The following is a 21,376-nucleotide window of genomic DNA, read 5'->3' on the forward strand; positions in this document are numbered from 1 at the left end:
ATGAAATGATTTTAAGAGAGATCTATCATGCATTTATATGATCCATGGCCACTTTTTCCAAGTGCCTATATGCCTTGCAAAAGAATTGAAGGAAAGAGCTTACATTTTTATTTTGTTCTTTTATCCCTTAAAAATGTGCAAGACAATTTGATACTAACAAAAATCCTTATCTTTCTTTAATGATAACAACTCAATGATCTTGTAAGGGATGTGACACTAGAATTTTTAAAATTGAATTAAAATACACAGCTATGTTTGGTGATCAAATTATTTAGGTCTTTAATCAGGCAATGGTGCTTTGTAATTTTTTAGAGTTGTTGATAGTCATTCATATTTAACACTGACCGTTGGGAGTATGCAATTCAGGAGAAATCATTTACTGTATGTTAACACTGTATTTTGTTACTTTCATAGAATTAGCTTTTGGTATAGGAAAACATTTAACAATGGTGGTTTTATTCTACAAATATGAGTGTGACACAGGTACAGCTGACATTGAAAAGACCTTCTACTGTGTTACCTAATTTGTATATTCAATTATTGTTCTCAACATAAGAAGTTCATTCATGTGACCAGCAAAGTTTAATTTAATCTCTTGAAAATGAACAAATCCAGGCTAACCACACCCTTTCAACTTTGGCATCTGGCTGTATGAATTGGAACAGTTACAAGATCTGGGGGACCTGGACAGGAAATTGGCCTAGAGGGCAGACCTAAGAAGGCAACTCACCAGAGAGTAGACCCAGCACCTTTTTGGTCAGTAGGCCTGGGATGTTTATATGGTGAGTGGATGGAGGGAGGGAGGAAGTTACAGAGGAGAATAGGTTGAGCCTGACCTTTTGTTCCCTCACCACTAAGCCTTTTCAATACAAATTGCTATAGCCAGGGTCAATTATAAGCCAGGAAGACAAAATAAAATCGGACTTCTGTGGCAATAAACCTGGGAGTCCAGATTGGGAAACAAAGACAGGAGCATTTGTGCACTAACATCTGAACAAAACTTTAGAATGTTTTCTGACAAGGATTCTAATCATTCCTACTCTGGATTTGAACATTTTCCCTATATATTAAACACTTGAGAAAAATGGTTTCATTTTACCCAAACTAACTTTATTCTCAGCAAAGCAGGTTACTGCCTCCAGACAGTTAGGTCTAGGTGGTGCTTATAATTAGAGCAGTTATTTTTTTGTATTCACCAAGTGGAGATTTGGGGGGGAAAGGGAGTGAGGCAGGGAGAGATGAAGTGGTACTTGAATAATCAAGCTTTGCTGTGAATATCAATGGACTTCTATACTTGTGTGGGCTTTGCCAAAGACTTTTATTAAATATTAATAGCATTTTTTAAAAGTGCAAAGTGACTAGGTAAGAATTTTTAACAGTGACCAAATTAGAATGTATTGTAAGGTAGTAGATGATGTTTTGATTTTTTAAAAATGTTTTAAAACATACAACTGATTTTAGACAATGGTTTTATTATCTCAATATAGAAGAATGTGGCACCACAACATTCTGCAGCTATTGTGCTAACAAAGGTAACTATGTTCCTAGTTTTTAGTGAAGGTGTTTTGTTTTTAATTGTAGTGAAATGATTCCGATTTATATTAAAAAGTGGTCATATGCCTCAATGCTTTTAGTTCAGTACTTAGACGTTAAATATATTTTTGTGCTACTGTTATCACTGTTTAAAATTCTTTTATTTTTATTAATATTTATGCACTTGTTTCTCATTTTAGGCCTTTTATTTGGCCTTTTTGGGGTAACAGGACAGTGTTTATTGTCTAAAATTGACTTTTCAAAATTATGAACAAGTTAGAACAATTAAGCTTTAGATCTTCATAAGCTAATATGGTCAGTTCTTTTTGTTGAATTTGGCTAATTCTCAGGAGATGACATCTCCAGGGCTAACATTCCCATGGCATCTCCTTCACACAGTGAGGGAGAAGATAGGGGCTGGGCTCTCCCCGAAGGCCCACCATATTAAAAAGCACATTTGGCATAGGGCCTGGATTTTCTAGTAGTAAACACCTGTGTTGCCTCTGTAAGAATAATCACTGATAGTTTTTCAGTGTAAGAAGAGTTGCAGGTGTGTGTCCTTATGTTTCTGTAGTGCTCATCATAGACTGAAATTTGAGTTTTTAAAAGACTGGGAGGAAAAAGGAGAGACCAAAGAAATGTACCTATGAGTGAAATTCCCAGAGTAAGCAGCCTGGTCCTCTGTTATATGCTACTATTCTGGCCAGTTTCCTGGGTGTGCTGAATGAACCATTTACATAAAGAAGAAAGATGCTTTCTATGTGCCACTTTAAGTCTATAGTTGTGTTTCAGTTCCTTAGAAATAATAGGACCCCTCCACAAGAGCAATTTCCAGTCTTTTCCAAAGTGATATTTTTAATACTGGAAAGTACATTGAATGGGAAAATGCTCAAAAGGGAACATCACAGGTTTCATTGGCCTTGGCAAACCTGCTAAATAGAAACTGTTTAACAGATGCAAGACAGACCTAACAATATTGTAGTTTACTCATTGTTTTCATTTCTCTGAAGCTGAATCACCCCAGTGCTTGTAGGGACCACGTGGCAGAGAGCAAGTTGAGTGTTTTTGAAGTGAATGCAGTTCAGTCCCCATGCTCTCTGTGGATTGAAGTAGCTGGGGAGCAGAGGAGACGCCTGTCTCAGGGTGGGTTTCACAGTAAAGAATTCTTGTTCTACAAAGTGGAGTGTTGGTTTCAAAAGGAGCTCGAACTGTGTGTTTATAGATATGTTCAAATTATTCCATCATCATTTTTGTTGCCTATTGTCTTTCAACTATCTAGTGTTAAATATTGGTAGTAATATTATTGTCACAATATATTTGTGTAACTGTGGTCAGCATAAGACCTTAATTCAATATGGACTTTTCATATGTATTAATTTATGAAAGCCGCTAATATGGTTTGAGTGTTTAGATGAGAATGTTATTGTGAATGGAATTTCCTTAACCCAGAAGGTAGTATTTATAATGCATAATCATTTACTTGTAATGAATTGTTTAAGATTGTTAACACTTGTTAAATTTTTTTACACTATAGCATTTATGCAATGGTTTACAGAATTCATGGAATTATTTTTATTATCAGTATGGGAATTAAAATTTTGAATCTTTATTTTGGCTTATGTCTCATTGAGAAAAATCAACCAAATTCAAGTAAGAGAGCGCCCTTTTTACTGACCTGAGATAGTTACATAAGTAGGTAAGGTATTCAAAGTTAATCCAGGAACCAGTTCCTTTTTCAATAAGTCACTTTATAAATTCACTCATTTATTTATTTTATAAAGTATTTCATACTTTAGAACAGTACCTTTATTATAGAAAATAGTTGCTTTTCCCTGTAGTGTTTTTTTATTCTTTGCCTTAAAACTTTCTTTAGCACCAAAGAGTTCCAGCCATGCCCTATGATCTGTTGTTCCTCTTCCTGGTTTCACTGTTGATTTCTTTCTCACCATCACCATGGGAAGGGAAGTTGACTTGGTCTCCAAGATTCTCTTCTTGTCACATCATGATTTCTTGGGATGGAACACTGGAATATCCATGAAAGAGAGAGGATTTTCTAGAATTGGGCCTAGTAATTAGGAGTTCAGTTCCTTGGGACCACCAAAGCAACCTTAAAGTTTATTTCCCTTCCCTCCCATACAAAAGTGTATATTATATGTATGAATCAATATAGAATCCTCAGGTCTTCTGCCTGTGAACTGTCACAAGAAGTCATTCTGAAGGCCAGTGTCTCCTCGAAGATGCTTTGGGGGCCTGGTACTACTCCAAACTGGGGAGCTAGTTGCAGATTTCTTATAATCGAAATGTTCAATACTGGTACTTTCTGCCAAGACACCAAATAGCAGACTCAATTAATTTTCCTCTATAAAAAATTCTTCCCATTGCCTCCCAGAAGTGATAGATAGATGGCAGAAGAACATACAGAATTGGAAGTGATTAATACTTGTAGAATTGAATTTGGACATTAAGATAAAGTCTGTTCTACAACAAGAATCATACAGGGAATGCTCAGAGCGCACACATGTTTTACCTTTCTGCTTTGTATACGAAATGTGATTCTGAGTTAGCAAGTTTTTCAGTCTTTTTACTTCCTTAGAAAGTTCCTCATATTCCTAAAAATGAAACATTACATAAAGATCATAGATTTGGACTTGGAAGGGACCTCAGTCTGTAAAGTCAAAAAGGCCTCATTTAAAGATTAGGAAAATATGCACACACGCACGCGCACTTTAAGTGTTAGTTAGCTAGAACTCCAATACAAGACCTCCAGTGGTCTTAGCAAATCTTTAAAATTATTTGTAATAAAGACTAATAAAACAGTTCTCAGACTTAGGCTCTTTACCCTGATGTTGCTAGATGGAGAGTCACCACAAAGTAGGGCGGGGAACAGAAGTAGCATTTATTAAGACCTTTATAAATATTATTTCATTTGATCCTAACCAAACTTCAGAAGGTAGGTGCTATTACTATTTGCCTCATTTTACAGCTTAGGAAACTGAGGTATACAGAGATTAATTTACCCAGGATCACATAGCTGTTAAGTATCTGAGGCTGGATTTGAACTTGAGTCTTCCTAATTCCAAGTCCAGGGCTCTATCAAAATTGTCACCTAGCTGCCCAGTATACCTTTCATTGTCACACTGTAGTTCTATGGTAGAAGATATACCTCTCCCTATCTATAATTAAGATCTCTAAACTAATGTTTTCCCAGCCTAGGAAGCTCTGCAATCCCCTTGAAAGATACACATTTATAGGCTTTAAGAAGAGCAAAAATCTAGTACCACATGGATAGAGTCTGGATTCTTGAAGGTTAGGCACATGTCCTCTACCAAGCTGGGAAAGTTTTGATTCCACAGCCCGGGCTGTTAGTGGAGAAGCTCATCAAGGCAGCTGCCATGCTTGGACTCAAGTGACCTAGGCTCTAATCCCAGCTCTGCCACTTATTAACTGTGTGTCCTAGGGGCAAGTCCCAGATGCTTTCTGGGCTTCAGTTTTCTCAACTATAAAATGAAAAGATTTAATGAGGTGACCTTTGAGGTCTCTCTGAGCTCTGATTTTATGATCCAAGATAGCCACAGATGATAAAAATCACTGTTCTAGACTGGAAGGTCCTCTGGCGAACACAATTTGCATGCAGTCTTTCTTCAGATTTGCATTTTAGAAAGCCAGTGCAAGAGAAACCAAAGTAGCTGAATTTCTATTTTGCTCCCTCCCCTTTAAGCCATCTCTGTACTGTACCTTATTACATTTCTCCAGAGTTTCAAACACAGAACTCTTGGCCTCTCCCTCTGGATTTGCTGCCTTGTTTTCTGTTGGGGCTTTTAAATAGCCTGCTTCTTCAAACACCTCTTTCAGCAGTTTGTCATATCCCTGTGTTGAGAGGAAGAGGATACAGAGTGCAAAGAATAATCTTCAGAGTCAACTCAGCTTAGTGATAGTTACAAAATTCAAATAAGTAACAAGGAAATTGAATAAATCCAGGAGTTGAACACACCAGGGTTGGACAACACTGTGTACATGACTGCTTCCACTGAAGTGTTCTCTCTCTTACCTGTGGAGTAATTAATTCATCAGCAAGAGACTGCTCTGTTTTATCCCACTTCTGCTGTAAGGCCTCCACCAAGGTTGGATACACTAGAGGAAAAATCACCCAAGCTTTCAGCACTCCATTTTCGAGGCTGCTGATGGAAGTTGTTAGATCTAGGCTTAGCCTTTAAGCTTGTCAAGCCTCAGTCCCTTCTCACATCTCACCTACGGATACTTACCTAACAAAGCATGTGGGTGGCAAACCAGAGGTGTCTCAAAGGTTAGAGAATAAACACAAGTACTTGGTTCAGACACTCGAGCCAATTTATTACTTTTTCCACAGGCAAGGTCCACCTAAAGAGAGCATAAAAAATAGGAAAATACTATCCCAGAGCAAAGCCCCTGTTTATTGATTTTTGAAGTTTATATATACAGGTTCTTTTACAGGTGAGGATAGAAGGGAGAGGGGATAGACAGATATAGGATAGAAGGGAATGACAGCTAATGTGACTGAATAGCTATGATTTCAGCCCCGACTTCAAAGGAATCCCACTAAAGTTTGTATTTAATCCTGCTTAATCCTAAATAATGTATACATAGCAATAGAGACTGACCTACTCTAAAATTGGTGCTTTTGTAGGAGACCCTAGTTTCCTTCATCTAACTCAGTATAAAACCTATAGCTTCTACCTGGGGTCAGGTTATATCCAGAGAGCTTCCCTTTTGGATTTACAGCTTAGTTTCATTCACCAGGCTAGAAAAAGACTGGGATCCAAAAGTTGATAGTGGAGACATAAAAATTTTCTACTTTCTCCATATGGAAATATCTACATGATTTGTATGTTGTTCAGTAAACCTTAATAGTTTATGGGGTGAGTGTCTGTACCTATTCCTTGATATCTAGAACCTTATAATTAGTTTAAAAAAAAAACTGCCTCTTGCTAGACATCCTCATTGTAGATCTAATCTCTCCTGCTGTATATATCATTTGCATTTTTATGTTCCTAGATTTCTTGCAAAATCCTGGTTTTATAAAAATGATTCCTGGAGTTAAAACAAACTGGGTGAGTGGAGGGAGTCTCTCTCCCTTCATGGACAGCTTAATAATGCTTTTGGTTGGTGCTCCCCTGTGGAATCCCAGAAGTAGAAGGATTCAAGCCCTTTTAGGTCACACTCCCTATTTTTTAAAAAAGGATTTGAGGGACAAAGATCCCATCAAATCCTGCCCTGTTCAGCATATACTGTTCTGAGCACCAAAGTAAGTACCTTTGTCTGCCTGTTCTTAGACCCACAGGAATCTCCATCTCTCATCCACATTCCAGTAAATGTGTTGTTGAAAATTTCCCATTCATCCCAAATCCTGGGAAAGAATAAATAAAATCTATTACTTAGATTACTTAGCCATATTTAGACTAATCCCTGAAAAGTAAGCGTCACTAAAATGACCTCTATCTAAGACAAGCTACCAATGAATGACTTGCCAAAACATAATTGCTAAAAATTTCCCCAGAAGCTTCTATTCCTTTTAATATATCCCAAGAGCCCAATATCTAGCCTCATACCAGAAAGACAGTATGGTAGAACACTAACCTTGGGCAAGTCAATTCTCTTCTAAGACTAAATGAGAGATTACCCTGTTTGCCTTTAAAATTCTTTTTAGCTCTCATTGGTTTCTCTCAATAAAAATGGAACATATGAATAGTATCAAGTTTAAAAAATGCATTATATACATCTTTTTTTTTTTTTTAAACCCATACCTTCTGTCTTGGAGTCAATACTGTGTATTGGCTCCAAGGCAGAAATGTGGCAAGGGTAGGCAACGGGGGTCAAGTGACTTGCCCAGGGTTACACAGCTGGGAAGTATCTGAGGCCAGATTTGAACCTAGGACCTCCCGTCTCTGGTCCTGGCTCTCAATCCACTGAGCTACCCAGCTGCCCCCCATTATGTACATCTTGAGCAGTCTCATGACAGCCCTCCTCTTTTTACATATAAGAAAAGTTTTTTCTTTCTAGTTTTCCATCTTTAAGATTAGGGCAGGGGATAGGGGTGGGGGTGGGGGCAACTCCTCCCTGCCAGAAGTTAATATGTAGGCTCATTGAAGGGAGGCCACTATTTACCCTGAACAAGAATCTACAGAGTTTTGATGATGGTGAAGATTCTTTGAAAAAGAAAAGTAACAGTCAGTGAGCTCACCCCAGAATGCCACTGTAGGCATTCCAACGGAAAGTCTGTTCATGTTGTGTGACATTGTAGAAGGGACAGAATTCATACTTGTACCTGGAGGGAGACACAAGAGCTTTGGGTCATAACATACCATGTCTGTAAATGCTCTGAACTACTCTCCCTGCCCCCCTCCATCATATTCCCAGTACTTACGTGGATTCCACTAAACTGAAGCACTTGCCAGAAAGTCTGAAGAGATGTGCAGGACCTGAGGGGAGGGGAAGGGAGAAAGACATTTTGATTCAAAACCTTCATCCTGAAGACACACACTGTATTGATGTCTAAAAAAGTTAAGTTTCTATTTCATTCAAGTCATTTTCGTTTCCTATTATAAGACTGGAAGTAGTTTCTTTTGTACAAAAAAACAAGGGCCAGGGAGGTCCCCCTAAAGTTACCTTTAGAGATAAACAAAACTTAAGCATGATCAAAGACCGAATATGCAGCTCAACATCAAGGCCTCATTGGCCCCATGGCATGAGGACATAAAGGAGAGATTCTGTCATTCCTTGGGCTTGAAGTGTTGGAACCAGAAAACCTAATGTAAATGAGCTTGGCTAAAGTACAAGGTGGGGAGGAGAAAGACTGCAGTTTTACTTTAGTCTATCTTTTGGGATCAGAGGCAGAGGTGGGAGATGGTGAATTGTCCCACAAATCAAATGGACTATTTGCTGATAACCAATTACAAGCGAGCTCTGTCCTAAGGAGGCTGATTAACAAGAAAGCCTTTTCCTTCAAGGAGTTTTTTTAAAATTTAGGTGTTCTTTGGCTGAAGGTGGGGTCAGGGAGTTATTGTAAAAGATCTCCAAATCCACAGGTATGGTAGTCATCACATTAAATGACTCAGTACAGTGAATAAGCAGGCATACATAATATAGAATGATGTTTCACAAATATGTAATGTGATTTTTTTTTAATGCATGTGAAATTGTGGTTAATAAAACAAATTCATTTAAGAGGGTTTCTAAACTCATAGTAACTTTTTGTTGTGTGTTTTCTATCATGAGAGTGGGGGGAGGGATGGGAGAGGCTGTCTTAAATTTTTTGATATTAAAACAAGTCCTCAGAAAAAGCCCTGGGAAATTCAAGCACTGGAGTTCAATTCTCAATTCTCAGTGCCCATTTCCTGAAGGGTGTCTAGTTCCTTTTGAAGAAGAAAATTTGTCGATTACTTTCACACCAGTTGACAATTATGTGAGTTAGATCACAGGAAATTATTGGACCTTGGATATATTCATCACTAATTTGCTAGCTGAGAGTAAGTATAATTGTCTACACCCAACACCCACTCTCTCTGTTCTTATTCTATGACCTAATGAATACTACTAGAAAATCATTTCTTCTAGTTGACTTCATCTTAGATTTTAGATTTCTCACAGCATGTCTTCTAAATGTTTTCTCTATCAAGCTCCAACCCCAGCCTCTCTTTACCATGAACAATTAAACCTTCCTATTTTACGAGGAAGACCCAGACCTTTGACATTAAAGTCCACAAACTTCTCTTCTCCACATTCCAAAACTTTTCTATATTTGCTTCGAAATCTTTCTGTACTTATAATAAAAGCTAACCCCTTTCACCTCCTTAAGTAATGTGTTTCAATAGTCATTCCTACATCTTCAATCTTGACTCTAGGTCTCCTCAATCCTAAAAAATGGGAAAATGGTAGGTGGCTCAGTGGATAGAGGCCTGGAGAATGGAAGTCCTGGCCTTAGATACTTCCTAGGTGGTGTGACCCTGGACAAGTTCTGTGACCCCATCATTGCCCATCCCTTTCACTCTTTTGCCTTCAAACAAATCTAGTCTTGATTCTAAGACAGAAGATAAGGACTTTAAAAAAAAATCTTTTGCTAGCCCATGCCCCATCTTCCTAAGATCTGTTCAAATCCCTAAAATCTGATTTCTGTCCCACCACTCTAAAGAAAACTAAAATGAATAAAGAACTCTTTCTACCTCCCATTAGTTTTCATCTTTGTTCTCTGCAACATGTAAACAGTAAATAAATCATCTATTAATATGCTATCCTCCCCGGGGTTCCATAGCACTGCACTAGTTGGTTACCTCAACTGTCCCTTATCTCCATGTTCCTTCAGCTTGGAACATCCTCCAGATCTCAAGACCTTGCTTCCCCTTTGGAAGCCTATCAACACTGCTATGTGGATGACTCCCAAAGCTCCAATCGTGACCTCTCTTCCATGTTTCATCCTGGACATTTCTGCCCTAATTTACCACTATCATCTTCAACTTGACATTTTAAAACCTAAACCTATTGATCACCCCACCCCTCACCTGCTCTACTTCTTAAATTCCCTATCTCTCTTATCCATTTGTATAGTCAGTTTTTCAGCCAGTCCTGTTTGACTCCTCATGATCCCACTGGATTTTATTGGCAAAGATACTGGAGTGTTTTGCCATTCCCTTTTCTGGTTCATTTTACAGATAAGAAAACTGAGGCAAACAGGGTTAAGTGACATTTGTTCAGGGTCACACAGCTAGTGTCTTGAGGCCACATTTGAACTCGAGTCTAATGACTCCAGACCCCTTAGCAGTCCATCCACTGTGCCACCTTACCTGCCCAGGCTCAGAATCTCAATTTCATTTTGGACTTTTCCCTTTCCTATCCAGTCAGTTTCCAAGACATTGATTCTACCTCCACAACACTTCATATTCCTCTAATATGTTCTTCTCTATTACCACTCTAGTCCTAGGTCTCATCCCATATACAAGTTTGACATGGCTCTCCTTACTCCTTTTTCCACTGCTCTCCTATATGAACCCACTGCTCAGGGTAGATTGGACTCAGACTGTTTAATATTCTCTGCATAGGCCCTATCTGTCCACATGCACACTTTTATAGCTCTTACTCTGTGCAAGCACTATACTAGGTGCTTTATAATTATGGTTTGATCCTCACAACAATACTATGATGTAAGTGCTATTATTATCCCCATGCTACAGATAAAGAAACAGGCAAACGGACTAAGTGACATAATTAGTAAGTTTCTGAGGCCACAATTGAACTCAGGACTTCCTTACATCCTACCCCTGAAGCACCAAGCTGCCCTCCTGTGTTCCTCCTACTTGTAAATCCTACCCACCTCAAAAAAAAAAGCCTATAGCACTTACTGTTCATACCACATGTTTAACTCGGCATATAATACCCAGTACTATTATTAATTTTTTGAAATATATGAACCCTGTGTTAACACATTTCAGGGTTGGAAGGAACTAGTCTCATTTCTGTTCATATTCCCTACAGTGCCTAGTATAGTGACCTCCACATATCAGATGTGTCCAGAAAAGCTTTTTAACATTGTGTTGGTGGTAATGGCAAGGGAAATCGGCTTAAGGTTTAAATTCGCCACAAATAAGGAGATTTTCTCAAAAAGTAATGAAATCATACTTTTGGAGCCAGAAGGGCATTACGATAAGAGATCACCCAATGTAGCCCTTCTCATTTTTTAAAGAAGAAAAAACAAAATGTTGGAGAGTAGAGGGATTTGGTCATTTCATAACATACAAGTTAGTGTCAAAGTTAGAATCAGAACCCAAATTTAGGTTTCCTGACTCTTAGACCAGGGTACATCCATCCATTTTATGTGCTACAACCAAATTTACTGCTTATTTCAAAGGATTCACCTCAGGATTCCTTTAAATACCACATTTTTCACAGGCATATAATTAGAGGAAACCCAAACAACTTCAAGATGTCTTCGATAAAGTGAAATACAGGACAAATAATGGAAAATTAACAATAAATACAGAAGTTCTTGCACACCAACCAATGTCTATTATGGGCCATCTTTCCTAAAATCAAGAAAAGTGAAAGAGATGGCAGTTGAAATACCTCCTCCTCCCCCTACATTCTCCAAGTCCTTACTGAGCCAACTTTAACTAAAGACCGATGCCAGGCTACTACAGAATATTGGGCCTAAGGTAGTGATGGCAAACCTTTTAGAGATGAAGTGCTGGGCCCCACCACCACCCCACCCCAACTCCCAGAACCAGAGTGCAGTGCCCAAACCTGCCTCAGAGACAGTGCTGTGCCTTGCCCTCCCTTACTCCCAGACCTCTATTGAGCTGAGGGATGGGGAAAGTGAGGAATGTCCTCAGGTACATGGAGAGGGGGTGGGGAGCAGCTCCACCCCAACTCCCTCTGGCAGGCGACAGGCATGTCCACAAAGAGGGCTCTACCTGCCCTTTTTTGCATGCATTCCATAGGTTTGCCATCATTGGCCTATGTTCAACATCCCAGGTCCAGCCATATCCAATTGGAAGGAGGGAAGCTTGGTTCAAAGTTGATTTGAACTGAAGAGATGTTGAAATTAAATGTGTATTATGTTCCCTTTACTTTGACCCTCCCTGGGGGTTCCCTTAAGAGTGAAGGGAAAGGTATGGGAAGTTTTAGCCAGGCTGTGGAAAGTCATGACTCACCTGAGACTGCTGATGGGTTTCTCTTGGCCTGTAACCGACTGGTCTGAGGTAAGAAGGGGTTATTCACTCTGTCGGGGAAAATCAATAATGCTGGCCAACAAGCAGAGAAAATGAATGTGCTCACTGACTAGATACCTCTCCTCCCTGGAATCTACCACTTCCTCCAGGAAAGCTTTTCCTGAGTACAGTGTTCCTGCCCACAGTCAAGTCTCCCTCCTCTGAGCACCATGGGCCTTTCTGCATGTACCCCAAACTTACTAAACATTTACTGAGGCTTCTAAAGAAGGATGTGAAATGGGCAAGGAAGGCAAGGCCCAATAAAGATGACAATTGTAGCAGAGACTAGTCAGAAGTTTAAATGTCAGAAAATCTACTCTTTCTTGAAGCAAGTCCACCATGGTGGAACAATGATGGTGTGGAGTCTGGAGGCCAGAGAGCCCCAGCACTTCAAAATCATCTAATATAACTCCCATCCTATAGAGTTGTTGCTTAACACACATAAATCAGCAATAATAAGGGTGATAGCTGTAACTTATTTGTCTCTATTGAGTACAGTTTACAAAAGTTTTCACAAAAAACCCTGTAAAAGAGTTACTTCCATTTTACTTTCACAAATCCAAGATCTTATCCTTGTGGGTTGCTTCCTCTGCAAGTACATACATCACAACCCATCCATGCCCTCTCACCAAGGATGATTCTTGTATTTTCTGATAAATCTGCCAGTGCCTAGCACAGGGTCTTTTTCATAGTATACAATTAAGTTTGCTCACTTGAATTCAAGTGATGATGTGTTCAGTATATTGAAGCCCCTCTTTTGGGTAATTTTTCAATATTACATACACTTCTTTCAACAATGCAAGTCTCTAACTTCTTGCACCAAAGTCATTGCTGGCAACATATTGCACATTCCTGATGTTTGGCTGCTGCTAAGATACTAGTGTTCAGAATTCACAAATAGAGCTTTATTCATTGGTATTTCGAAAAAAGGGACAAATCTATTACTACTTATTCCTATTAAACCATGGCCATGATTCATTTCTGGATCCAGTTCATGGGTAGTGTCTCCTCATGGATTGCTAAAAAAATTTCAAGTGGTTTTTCCAATTTTTCCTGAGGAAGCCATATGGTACTCCAGGGCAAAATTCAATAAGCACAATGTCATCTAAGAACAGAGATCTGGGAAAACCTCACCATCCAACTCTAAGCAGATGCTATCCAGGTCAATGGTGTAGACCTACACCAACAAACGTTTAATGAGCATGTCTCCTTGTTTTATACCTCATTTGAGAATGAATGATCATCAAAACATGGAACAAATTCTCTTTGGGGTCATTTCTCTAAAGGAATCTCTAAACAATGGAAGGGCACTGCTTAAACTTAGCTCCCTGGAGTCAAACGTTTTTGGTCTCTGGAATAAAAACCAGAGAATCTTGTATTCTCTTCACCTGTCAGTCGAAAGTTCTTTACCCCAGAACAAAACTGAACTGCTGTATGGTGGGGAAAGAAAAAGTGCTGGGTTTGGGAGGTCAAAGATTCGGGATTTGATCTCTGTCCTGTCCCTACCTACTTTAGTGACTTTGCCCAAGTCACTTTCCACCTCTAGAAATGACCACGCCTTCCTCCCCCGGAGCACTGAAAACTCCATGCAATCTCCCCTCGAGCCCGGTCCGCAGAGCGGGCGGACACAAGGGTCCCTTACCCGAATGTGTTCGGCTCCTCCACGATCTTCATTTTCCCGGCATTGGCTAGAGCTGGGAGGAAGAAAATAAAGGTAGGGTAGGTGCCTGGGGGTGGGCATGAAAGCTGCGAGGGCCAGAGAGGCTCAGGGATTCCCGGGGTGTGAAAGTTACTTACAATGCGGCCCCCATCCAAGCTGCCGCAGCAGCACCAACCGCAGCAACAGAAGCACAACCTGTCGCGGTCCCTGCCTGACCCCCAGCTCCATAGCTCTCCACACTTGCGCTTAGTGAGAAACAGTAGTCACGTGGATAAGGAGTCGGTCACGTGACGTCGCGGAGCCGGAAACTACGCCCAGAGGCGCATGCGCACGTTCTATCCGGCGTTGGGGAGACTGTGGAGAAGTCCTGTTTCGTCTCGTGTCTAACCCCGCCTTCCCTTCTGTCATGGGCCGGAAGAAGTCCACTCGAGGCTCGGGCCCCGAGCGGGCAAAAAGTGGCGGCCGGCGGGCTCAGGGTCATTCTCGGGCCTCTCGCTCCTTGGACAGTTTCACCGAGGAGGTTGAGGCAGCACTTCTTGGTGAGGACGGGGACCGGGAGTGAGAGAGGGGCCCAGGCGTGGGACGGGGATGGGACGGCTCATAGAGCACCCTCGGAGAGGAAGGACCCATAAGGCTGCTCCGAGGGGCTGCGGAGGCCGGGGATCCCTGGGATGGGATGGCCCATAGCGCTGCACGCAAGGAAGGCGGGCTGGAGTCCCAAAGATGTGATGGCCAGCCCTAGGGGCGGTCGGAGTGGGGTGGATGGAGCCCAAGCTCCAAAAGTGGGTAGGAGGACGGTGAACTTGGACTGATTGAAAACCGCAGCAATGGATCGCAAGGTTAGTTAGGGATCCGTGGGCAGGTCCTAAACTGTGAGCTTTTTTGAGGACTGCTCTTTATCTATATTTGTATTCTGCTCAATGTCCTGCACACTCTAGGTGCTTAATGTTTGTTAAATGGCTTGTTAATGCTGAAAGAATACCCCTGGGGTGGTATGGCAGGAAACCATTCCACTGATGTTTTGTTTATACTATGGTGGGTTTATTTTGGTATGGTTTTGGTGGTGAAGGGGTCATCTTTGCCACTTGCTACCCTTGCAAGTCATTTAACCCCTCCGTGTCTATTTCTTCAGCTGTAAAATAAAAAGGTTGTGCTAGATTAAACGTTTTTAACTGGGGGGAGGGGGAGTCTCTGAACTGTTAAAAAATATATATAGTTTTTTTTTGTAATCCTATGAAGAGGATCCAGAGGCTTTACCTGACTACCAAAAACGATACAGAAAAGATTAAGAATCCTGGACGACCAGTTCTGGATGATCCTGTGAATGGATCCGTGGGGTTGAGAGGGAGTAGAAGACTGACTGATAAGAACCCCTTCAAAGGGTTTGAGAGGCTCTGAGTTACAAGGAACAGAAAAGTAGAGACCTGGATCAGCAAAGGATAATAAATTTAGAACTGACAGGGATCTTAGAAACTATTGAGTCCATCTCTCCACTCCCCATTTCATACATGAGAAAACCAAAAGTACAAACAATTAAATGACTTGTCAAGAGTCACACAACTAGTGTCTAAGATAGAACCCAGTTTCTCCTGACTCCAAGTTTAGTGCCACTTTTTGACAAGAAAGGGCAGGAAGGGAAGTTCCAGAGACCTCTCCTTCCAGGTCTTCTAAAGTGCCAGAATCTGAGATCTGTTTTGTATATGCAGCCTCTGTAGAAAATGATGCTGAGAAGGAAGGTACCTCCTCCAAGCTGGAGCTGCCCTGCCCCCTGGCCATGTGGGAGCTTGGCCACTGTGACCCCCGGAAGTGCACTGGTAGGAAGCTGGCTCGACAGGGTCTGGTTCGAACTCTCCGACTGAATCAGAGATTCAACGGCCTGATCCTTAGCCCCATGGGCACCCACTATGTGTCACCGGCAGATAAGTATGGCTATGAATTTGTCTCAGGCAAAAGTTCCCTCTACTAGGACCAGCAGTACCTGACTCTAGCCTATAGCAGAAAGACCTCCTGAACCGATTTGTTGATTCTGTTAAGATTAGCATAGCTGACAAGCAGCACCTGTTGCTATGGAATTACTTAATTAGATCAGAGCCTTTGAATAAGAAGCAGTATGTAGCCCCATCAAGGAAGGGGTCAAAATATTGGACAGGAAATCTCATTCACTGATTTGGGAGGGACTGGGAGTCTTGGGAATGGGTTTCTTGGACCCCCAAAGAGGAATCAACCCTTCTATGGTTGTCTTGTAGACAGCTGGTAGCTCAGTGTGGAGTTGCAGTCATTGACTGCTCTTGGGCCAAACTAGAAGAAACTCCATTTGGGAAGATGCGAGGAACTCACCTTCGATTGCTACCCTACCTGGTGGCTGCCAATCCTGTCAATTATGGGCGGCCCTGCAAACTGTCCTGTGTGGAGGCTTTTGCTGCCACTTTTTGCATTCTGGGTGAGTTCTGAAATGAAGTACTGGCCATATATGGTTGTCAAAAGTGGGGAGGACAGCTGTGGTTATTGATGGGCCCCCATTTCAATATAGTTGTTTCAGGGTATTTGGGGTAGGATAATTGAGGTTTGGAGATTTTCTTTTTCCTTAAATGACAGGCTTTTCTGATCTTGCCATCATCTTGCTACGAAAATTCAAATGGGGGAAGGGATTTTTGGACCTGAATAGTCAGCTCTTGGACAAGTATGCAGCCTGCAGTGGTCCTGAGGATGTGCTTAAGGTGGAAAAGGAGTTCCTGGCTAGTGCTGCTGAGAAACCCGAGGAGGACATAGGTGAGCTATGTCAGGCCACATTGATTCCCTTGCCTCCACAGGGCCTAGTCATTTGAGCATGGTAATGGAACCTCTTTATCAAAAGATACCTGGGGGGCAGCTGGGTAGCTCAGTGGATTGAGAGCCAGGCCTAGAGACGGGAGGTCCTAGGTTCAAATCCGGCTTCAGACACTTCCCAGCTGTGTGACCCTGGGCAAGTCACTTGACCCCCATTGCCTACCCTTACCACTCTTCCACCTATAAGTCAATACACAGAAGTTAAGGGTTTAAAAAAATAAAAAATAAATAAAAAAAATGTAAAAAAGATACCTGAACCTGATCATTTTGGGGCATAATTGACATCCTCCTTATTAAAGTATCTAATAACATCCTCATTGCCTATAGGAAGAAATTATAAACTAATGTGCCTGGCATTTAGAGCTCTCCAGAATCTGTCTCCTACCTACTTTTTAGTCCTATTATTTCCTTTTTTTGATTTCTACTTTCCAAACAAACTGGACTACTAACTGCTCCCTGAGTGCTACATTCCACCTTCTGCTTTGTATGACTCTCAAATCATTACCCTTGCCTAGAATACACTGCTTCTGTTGCACCTCTTCCTAAATTGTTCTTATTTGAGGCTTTCTCTAATTAGATCTTCTCTCCCACTTCAGTAGATAGTGGGACACTTGTACCGTTCTTACATGTGTTCATGTTGTATCTCCCTCCTCCAACAGAATAAAATGTTTTCAACCATTAATGTCTTTATATCCCCATTGGCCTAGGATGATACTTGGATAGAGTGGGCACCTAATGTTTATCGTGTTGAATTGAACAAAGCTTGGATCTTCTTTCTCAAGGGTGAAGTAGAGATTCTTGACTGCCTGCTCCTTGACTTTACTCCTTTTCTCCTTGATATTTCAGATCCATTTGATGTGGACTCAGGGCGAGAATTCTCAAATCCTAACAGGCTTGTGGTCCCCACCAGGTAGGCCCTTCCTGTTTTTATTTTGTTCTTTCCCCTGAGGGGCCCACCTAGTATTGTCTGGTGTGTGACTGACCCCATCCTGGTCTCTCTCACTTCCAGGGACTTTGCTGTTAATTTTGCATTTCCACATATCAACCATTTGCCTTCTTTGTTTGCAGAATGACTGAAGACAGTGATGAAGAATCAGAGGATGGAGAAGAAGATTATGAAAGTGAGGAGGAAGAGGAGGAGGAGGAGGAGGAGGAGGAGGAAGAAGAGGAAAAGGAAAAGGAAAAGGATGAGAAGCAGGGAGACAGAAGTGATGATGAAAACCCTGAAGAAAAGAATAGAAAGGCATCTCCTGCCACAGTGAATACAAACGTTTGGAAAGGAATCAAGAAAAGACAAAGAGACTGACTAGTGCTCAATACAGCTGTATTTTCCAAACCTGGGTGACAAACTTAGAAAGGGATTAACTGGACCCACAGAGACCAATACACTTGTTGGAACTTGGGATTGGTGCCAACCCTACCCAGGAACTGTAGCACTGGACACTTTCATCTACTTTAATATTTCGCCCATGATTTAACTCAGCTGAACTGATGGAAATTTTTAGGCCAGTGAGGAATCTGCCTTGGAACTGTCATAATGAAGCTGAGAACCCACAGTAACTGTTAGTGAGTGTGATTTTCTGGATATGTCCATCCTTGTTACAGGATAACAGTGTGGTGCTGCTTCTTTATAGCACAACAGTCCTACAGAAGGAACCAGGTGTGGCTCCGGGAACTTTAGTCTCTACCTGGGGTCAGAAGGCTAGTTAGCTGTTGGAGGGGCAGGGGAAGACTGGGCTTGAACTGTGAGGTGTTCCAAAGTGAATGGGAAGATGGGGCTTTGCACTTGAGTTTGTAAGTGCTGCAGACTAGCTTTGTAGGCTAAGAGCAGAGAGGAAATCTGTGGTTCAAAGGCTCTCTCTGGACCAGGTACATTTTCACGGGATCATAAAATACAACTAGATAATCTTAGAGGAAGAACTCAGCATTAGTGCCAAGTGTTCAGCATGATGATGTCCATGGTGGGTAAGAGCCTTTCTCAGGGGGTCTGCCCTCCACAGGAAACCAGTCTTCTGCCATGGACAATTACTGTCCTCAGCACTGGGATGAGAGAGGCTGTTGAGAGGACCAGGTGCCCTCCCAGTACATATCTCAGCTCTTTCATTCAATAGCTGTGTGACTTAAGGCAAATCTAAATACTTCTTTTTCCTCATCTGTAAAATGATAGGGTTGTACTAAGTGAGTGATCAATAAGGGCCCTTCTGACTGACATTCTATGACATTCAACTTGGTGGTGTTCTTGGCATTTCCAGGAGAGCTTCTTAGATAAGATTACACCAGACTACACACAACAGCCTCACGCTGCCATATTAGCCTACTTGAGGTTCGATACCCATCTTCTGGCCTGAGATAGATTGGCTACTAAATCTGTCAGACTTGAATTTCATTGAAGAGAATCTATTCAGGGATTGGGATGGAACTTGTCTGGAGCCAGGAGTAATTGGGTTGGGCATTGGGAGCCAGCCTTTAGGCTCATCAGATTGCTTCAGAGCTAGGAGAAGCAGGATTGGAGGATTGGTTCTCAGCCTGCACCACCTGCTTACCTTGAAGTCTCAAATCAGCCTTCCCTAAGTGCTCTAACAGTTACTCAAATGGGTCCTTTGGGTGACACTTTTTGGGTCTCCAGGCAGAGGGAAGGTAGGGCAATAGCTGTCACTGACTGGTGGAGACTTGGGCACCAATGGCCCCAGGGAGTGCTCATAGAAAAGGCATCAAACCAACATTGACCTAGGAGCAGATAAAAGCTATTGTGCCTGACTGAGGCACACACAACAGTAAACAAAGAGAAACATCACAAACCCAGACCCTAGAAGATTCTTCCACAATGACCACTGGGGATACACCAGAAGGAATTGAACAGAAGTTTCTGATGAAAAGACCAGTTGAACTGGACACCTTAATGTAAATATTTGCAGCTGGGGGTAGGGATGAGGGTGGGGAGGAGGAAAGAAAGAGCAGATCATGGCACCACCCAGAGAGAAGTTCTGCTTAGTCATCTCCCATGCTCTTCTCCATCTCTTTGAGTTTCTTCACAAACTCCTGTGCTTCTCTGTCCATCCTTCCCTCCAGCATCCTCAGGGCTGATTTCACTAGAAGAGATCCAGCCCAGGTTCACCAAAGCTATGAAGGGTTTTCCCTACCTCCCCCTGTGTCTCCCCAAAAGGCTGGGACTCACTTCCCTTAGGGCAAGATCATCAACCTTCAAGGGCATGAGCCAGGGCTGGGGTTTACGGGAAGTGGTCATTACCATTGGCTTTGGGCCTGCGGAGGTGAAGAGTGGTTGGCTGCATGCTCCTCATACTGCTGCCCACTTGAGGCCTGCTGAGTCCACTGATGCTGCTCAGGGCCAGGGCAGCCTCCCCAGCAAAGTCATTGGTGGACAGCCAGTCATGGTCCATGACAGTGAAGACTACGCAGGCTGCCCGATGGCGGCACAGCTCTGCAGGGACTGAGCTGGGGAACCAGGGAAAGAAAAGTAAATGGAGGCAAGTAGCTAGGACTTATTTTGGAGCAGCAGTAGCCATACCAGATCCCCACTGGGGGGGTCAATCCCAAGAATGATTTAACCAAATCAGTGAGATCTTACCCTGGCAGGGCAGACCCTGAAACAAACGAGGATAGACTTTGAGGGACTCCAAAGGGTCTAATTGGCCAGGACACATGCAACTCCACCTCAACCCCAATCCCTCCAGCTCATACTGGGGGAAAAGGGAAAAAGCTGGAAGAACTTGTGGAGAAAAACCCAGCCCTTTCCTGGGGACTCACAAGTGAAACAGCTCATCATACACAGGGTGTAAGGTCTTGGCCTTGACCTGGGTCCTTTGGCTTCGGGCCAGTGGAAAGATGTGATGAGGACAGAGCTCAACAATAACAAAGGGATCACTTAGGCCTGGGAGGAAAGACGTGAAAGCTGAACTCGGTCTATTAGGATCTCTCTTCACTCCCTCAGACAAGCATCAGGCCTCCCTTCCATCCCACCTGCCTTCTGGCTCCTATCCTCACCATTGGCATCCAGGGCAATTAAGTCTGCAGCATGAAGCACCTCCACGGCCAGCCGCTGTTCTGCCGCCTCATAGTAGCATCTGACACTCAGCCGTCCATACTTATTCTGCTCCATTGATCTCTGGGAGAGAGTTGTCCCCCCACCCTGTCCAAGAATGCCAAGGATCAGCCAGGCTGGACCAGATAAACAAGTGAGCAGGGGCAGAAGCTATGGTCAGAGGTGGGGACTCTACCTGTTTGAGCTTGTCCAGGTAATACTGCTCAATGCACTCATTGGTGGAGCATTTGTTCAGGCGTAATTCCTCCTCCAAGGTCTGCCAATAGCAAGTTCCTCAGGCTAGAAGGCAACTGGGAGGTGGCCCCCCCAGACTGCCCTGCACCATAGGACTAGCCTCAGGACACTAGGAAAAGAGCTTCAAGCAGGTTTGGGGAGGACAAGCTAAAGATAATGGAAAGACCAGGTACTGCTCCCAATGAAACCAGGCCCTGGGGTTGTGTTGGTGAGCCTGGGGTACCATGCCAGAGGGGGCTGCTCTCCCTGTCTCCTGAGGACATTTCTCACTTCACCCCCGCTCTGTCCTGCAGCCCAGTGGGAGCACTTCCTCCTCTGTCTGGGGTAAGG

At 42.5% G+C, this 21,376-nt stretch overlaps 3 protein-coding genes across 3 annotated transcripts in view; 1 reads left to right on the top strand and 2 right to left on the bottom strand.

The window, feature by feature from the left end:
• Nucleotides 1–1,789: 1,789 nt before the first annotated feature.
• On the bottom strand, nt 1,790–14,154 carry GNPTG (N-acetylglucosamine-1-phosphate transferase subunit gamma). The gene is made up of 11 exons (XM_044657107.1): nt 14,064–14,154; nt 13,909–13,960; nt 12,210–12,277; nt 7,934–7,988; nt 7,751–7,834; nt 6,823–6,916; nt 5,796–5,910; nt 5,582–5,664; nt 5,269–5,400; nt 4,061–4,142; nt 1,790–3,853 (listed from the first exon to the last, which is right to left on the bottom strand). The coding sequence occupies exons 1-11, from the start codon at nt 14,152–14,154 to the stop codon at nt 3,732–3,734; spliced, it is 978 nt and encodes a 325-aa protein (XP_044513042.1). The 3' UTR covers nt 1,790–3,731.
• Nucleotides 14,155–14,299: 145 nt separating this feature from the next.
• Nucleotides 14,300–18,312, top strand: TSR3 (TSR3 ribosome maturation factor). Its single transcript, XM_044657108.1, has 6 exons — nt 14,300–14,465; nt 15,633–15,849; nt 16,173–16,366; nt 16,522–16,695; nt 17,599–17,662; nt 17,821–18,312. Exons 1-6 carry the CDS (start codon nt 14,333–14,335, stop codon nt 18,056–18,058), a joined length of 1,020 nt encoding a protein of 339 aa, XP_044513043.1. The 5' UTR covers nt 14,300–14,332; the 3' UTR covers nt 18,059–18,312.
• Nucleotides 18,313–19,722: 1,410 nt separating this feature from the next.
• BAIAP3 (BAI1 associated protein 3) overlaps nt 19,723–21,376 on the bottom strand; it is a 36,580-nt gene continuing 34,926 nt past the window's right edge. The window contains exons 29-33 of the mRNA XM_044677532.1: nt 20,988–21,068; nt 20,755–20,875; nt 20,518–20,641; nt 20,000–20,205; nt 19,723–19,841 (exon numbers count right to left, since the gene is read on the bottom strand). Coding sequence (XP_044533467.1) covers nt 19,741–19,841; nt 20,000–20,205; nt 20,518–20,641; nt 20,755–20,875; nt 20,988–21,068 — 633 coding nt within the window. The 3' untranslated portion in view covers nt 19,723–19,740. The remainder of the gene's footprint in view (nt 19,842–19,999; nt 20,206–20,517; nt 20,642–20,754; nt 20,876–20,987; nt 21,069–21,376) is intronic.

The sequence above is a fragment of the Gracilinanus agilis genome, chromosome 1, assembly GCF_016433145.1.
Source record: "Gracilinanus agilis isolate LMUSP501 chromosome 1, AgileGrace, whole genome shotgun sequence".
NCBI lineage: Eukaryota > Metazoa > Chordata > Mammalia > Didelphimorphia > Didelphidae > Gracilinanus > Gracilinanus agilis.

What these genes read in the sequence shown, in the direction of transcription:
- GNPTG (XM_044657107.1), bottom strand. Translation starts at nt 14,154, where the DNA reads ATGGAGCTGGGGGTCAGGCAGGGACCGCGACAGGTTGTGCTTCTGTTG. An exon ending in CTAAGAACAGGCAGACAAAG is followed by an intron (nt 5,911 to 6,822) that starts GTACTTACTTTG and finishes TGCTCTCTTTAG; the next exon opens with GTGGACCTTGCCTGTGGAAA. An exon ending in CTCTGGAGAAATGTAATAAG is followed by an intron (nt 4,143 to 5,268) that starts GTACAGTACAGA and finishes TTTCATTTTTAG; the next exon opens with GAATATGAGGAACTTTCTAA.
- TSR3 (XM_044657108.1), top strand. Translation starts at nt 14,333, where the DNA reads ATGGGCCGGAAGAAGTCCACTCGAGGCTCGGGCCCCGAGCGGGCAAAA. An exon ending in TATGTGTCACCGGCAGATAA is followed by an intron (nt 15,850 to 16,172) that starts GTATGGCTATGA and finishes GTTGTCTTGTAG; the next exon opens with ACAGCTGGTAGCTCAGTGTG. An exon ending in TGCCACTTTTTGCATTCTGG is followed by an intron (nt 16,367 to 16,521) that starts GTGAGTTCTGAA and finishes CTTAAATGACAG; the next exon opens with GCTTTTCTGATCTTGCCATC.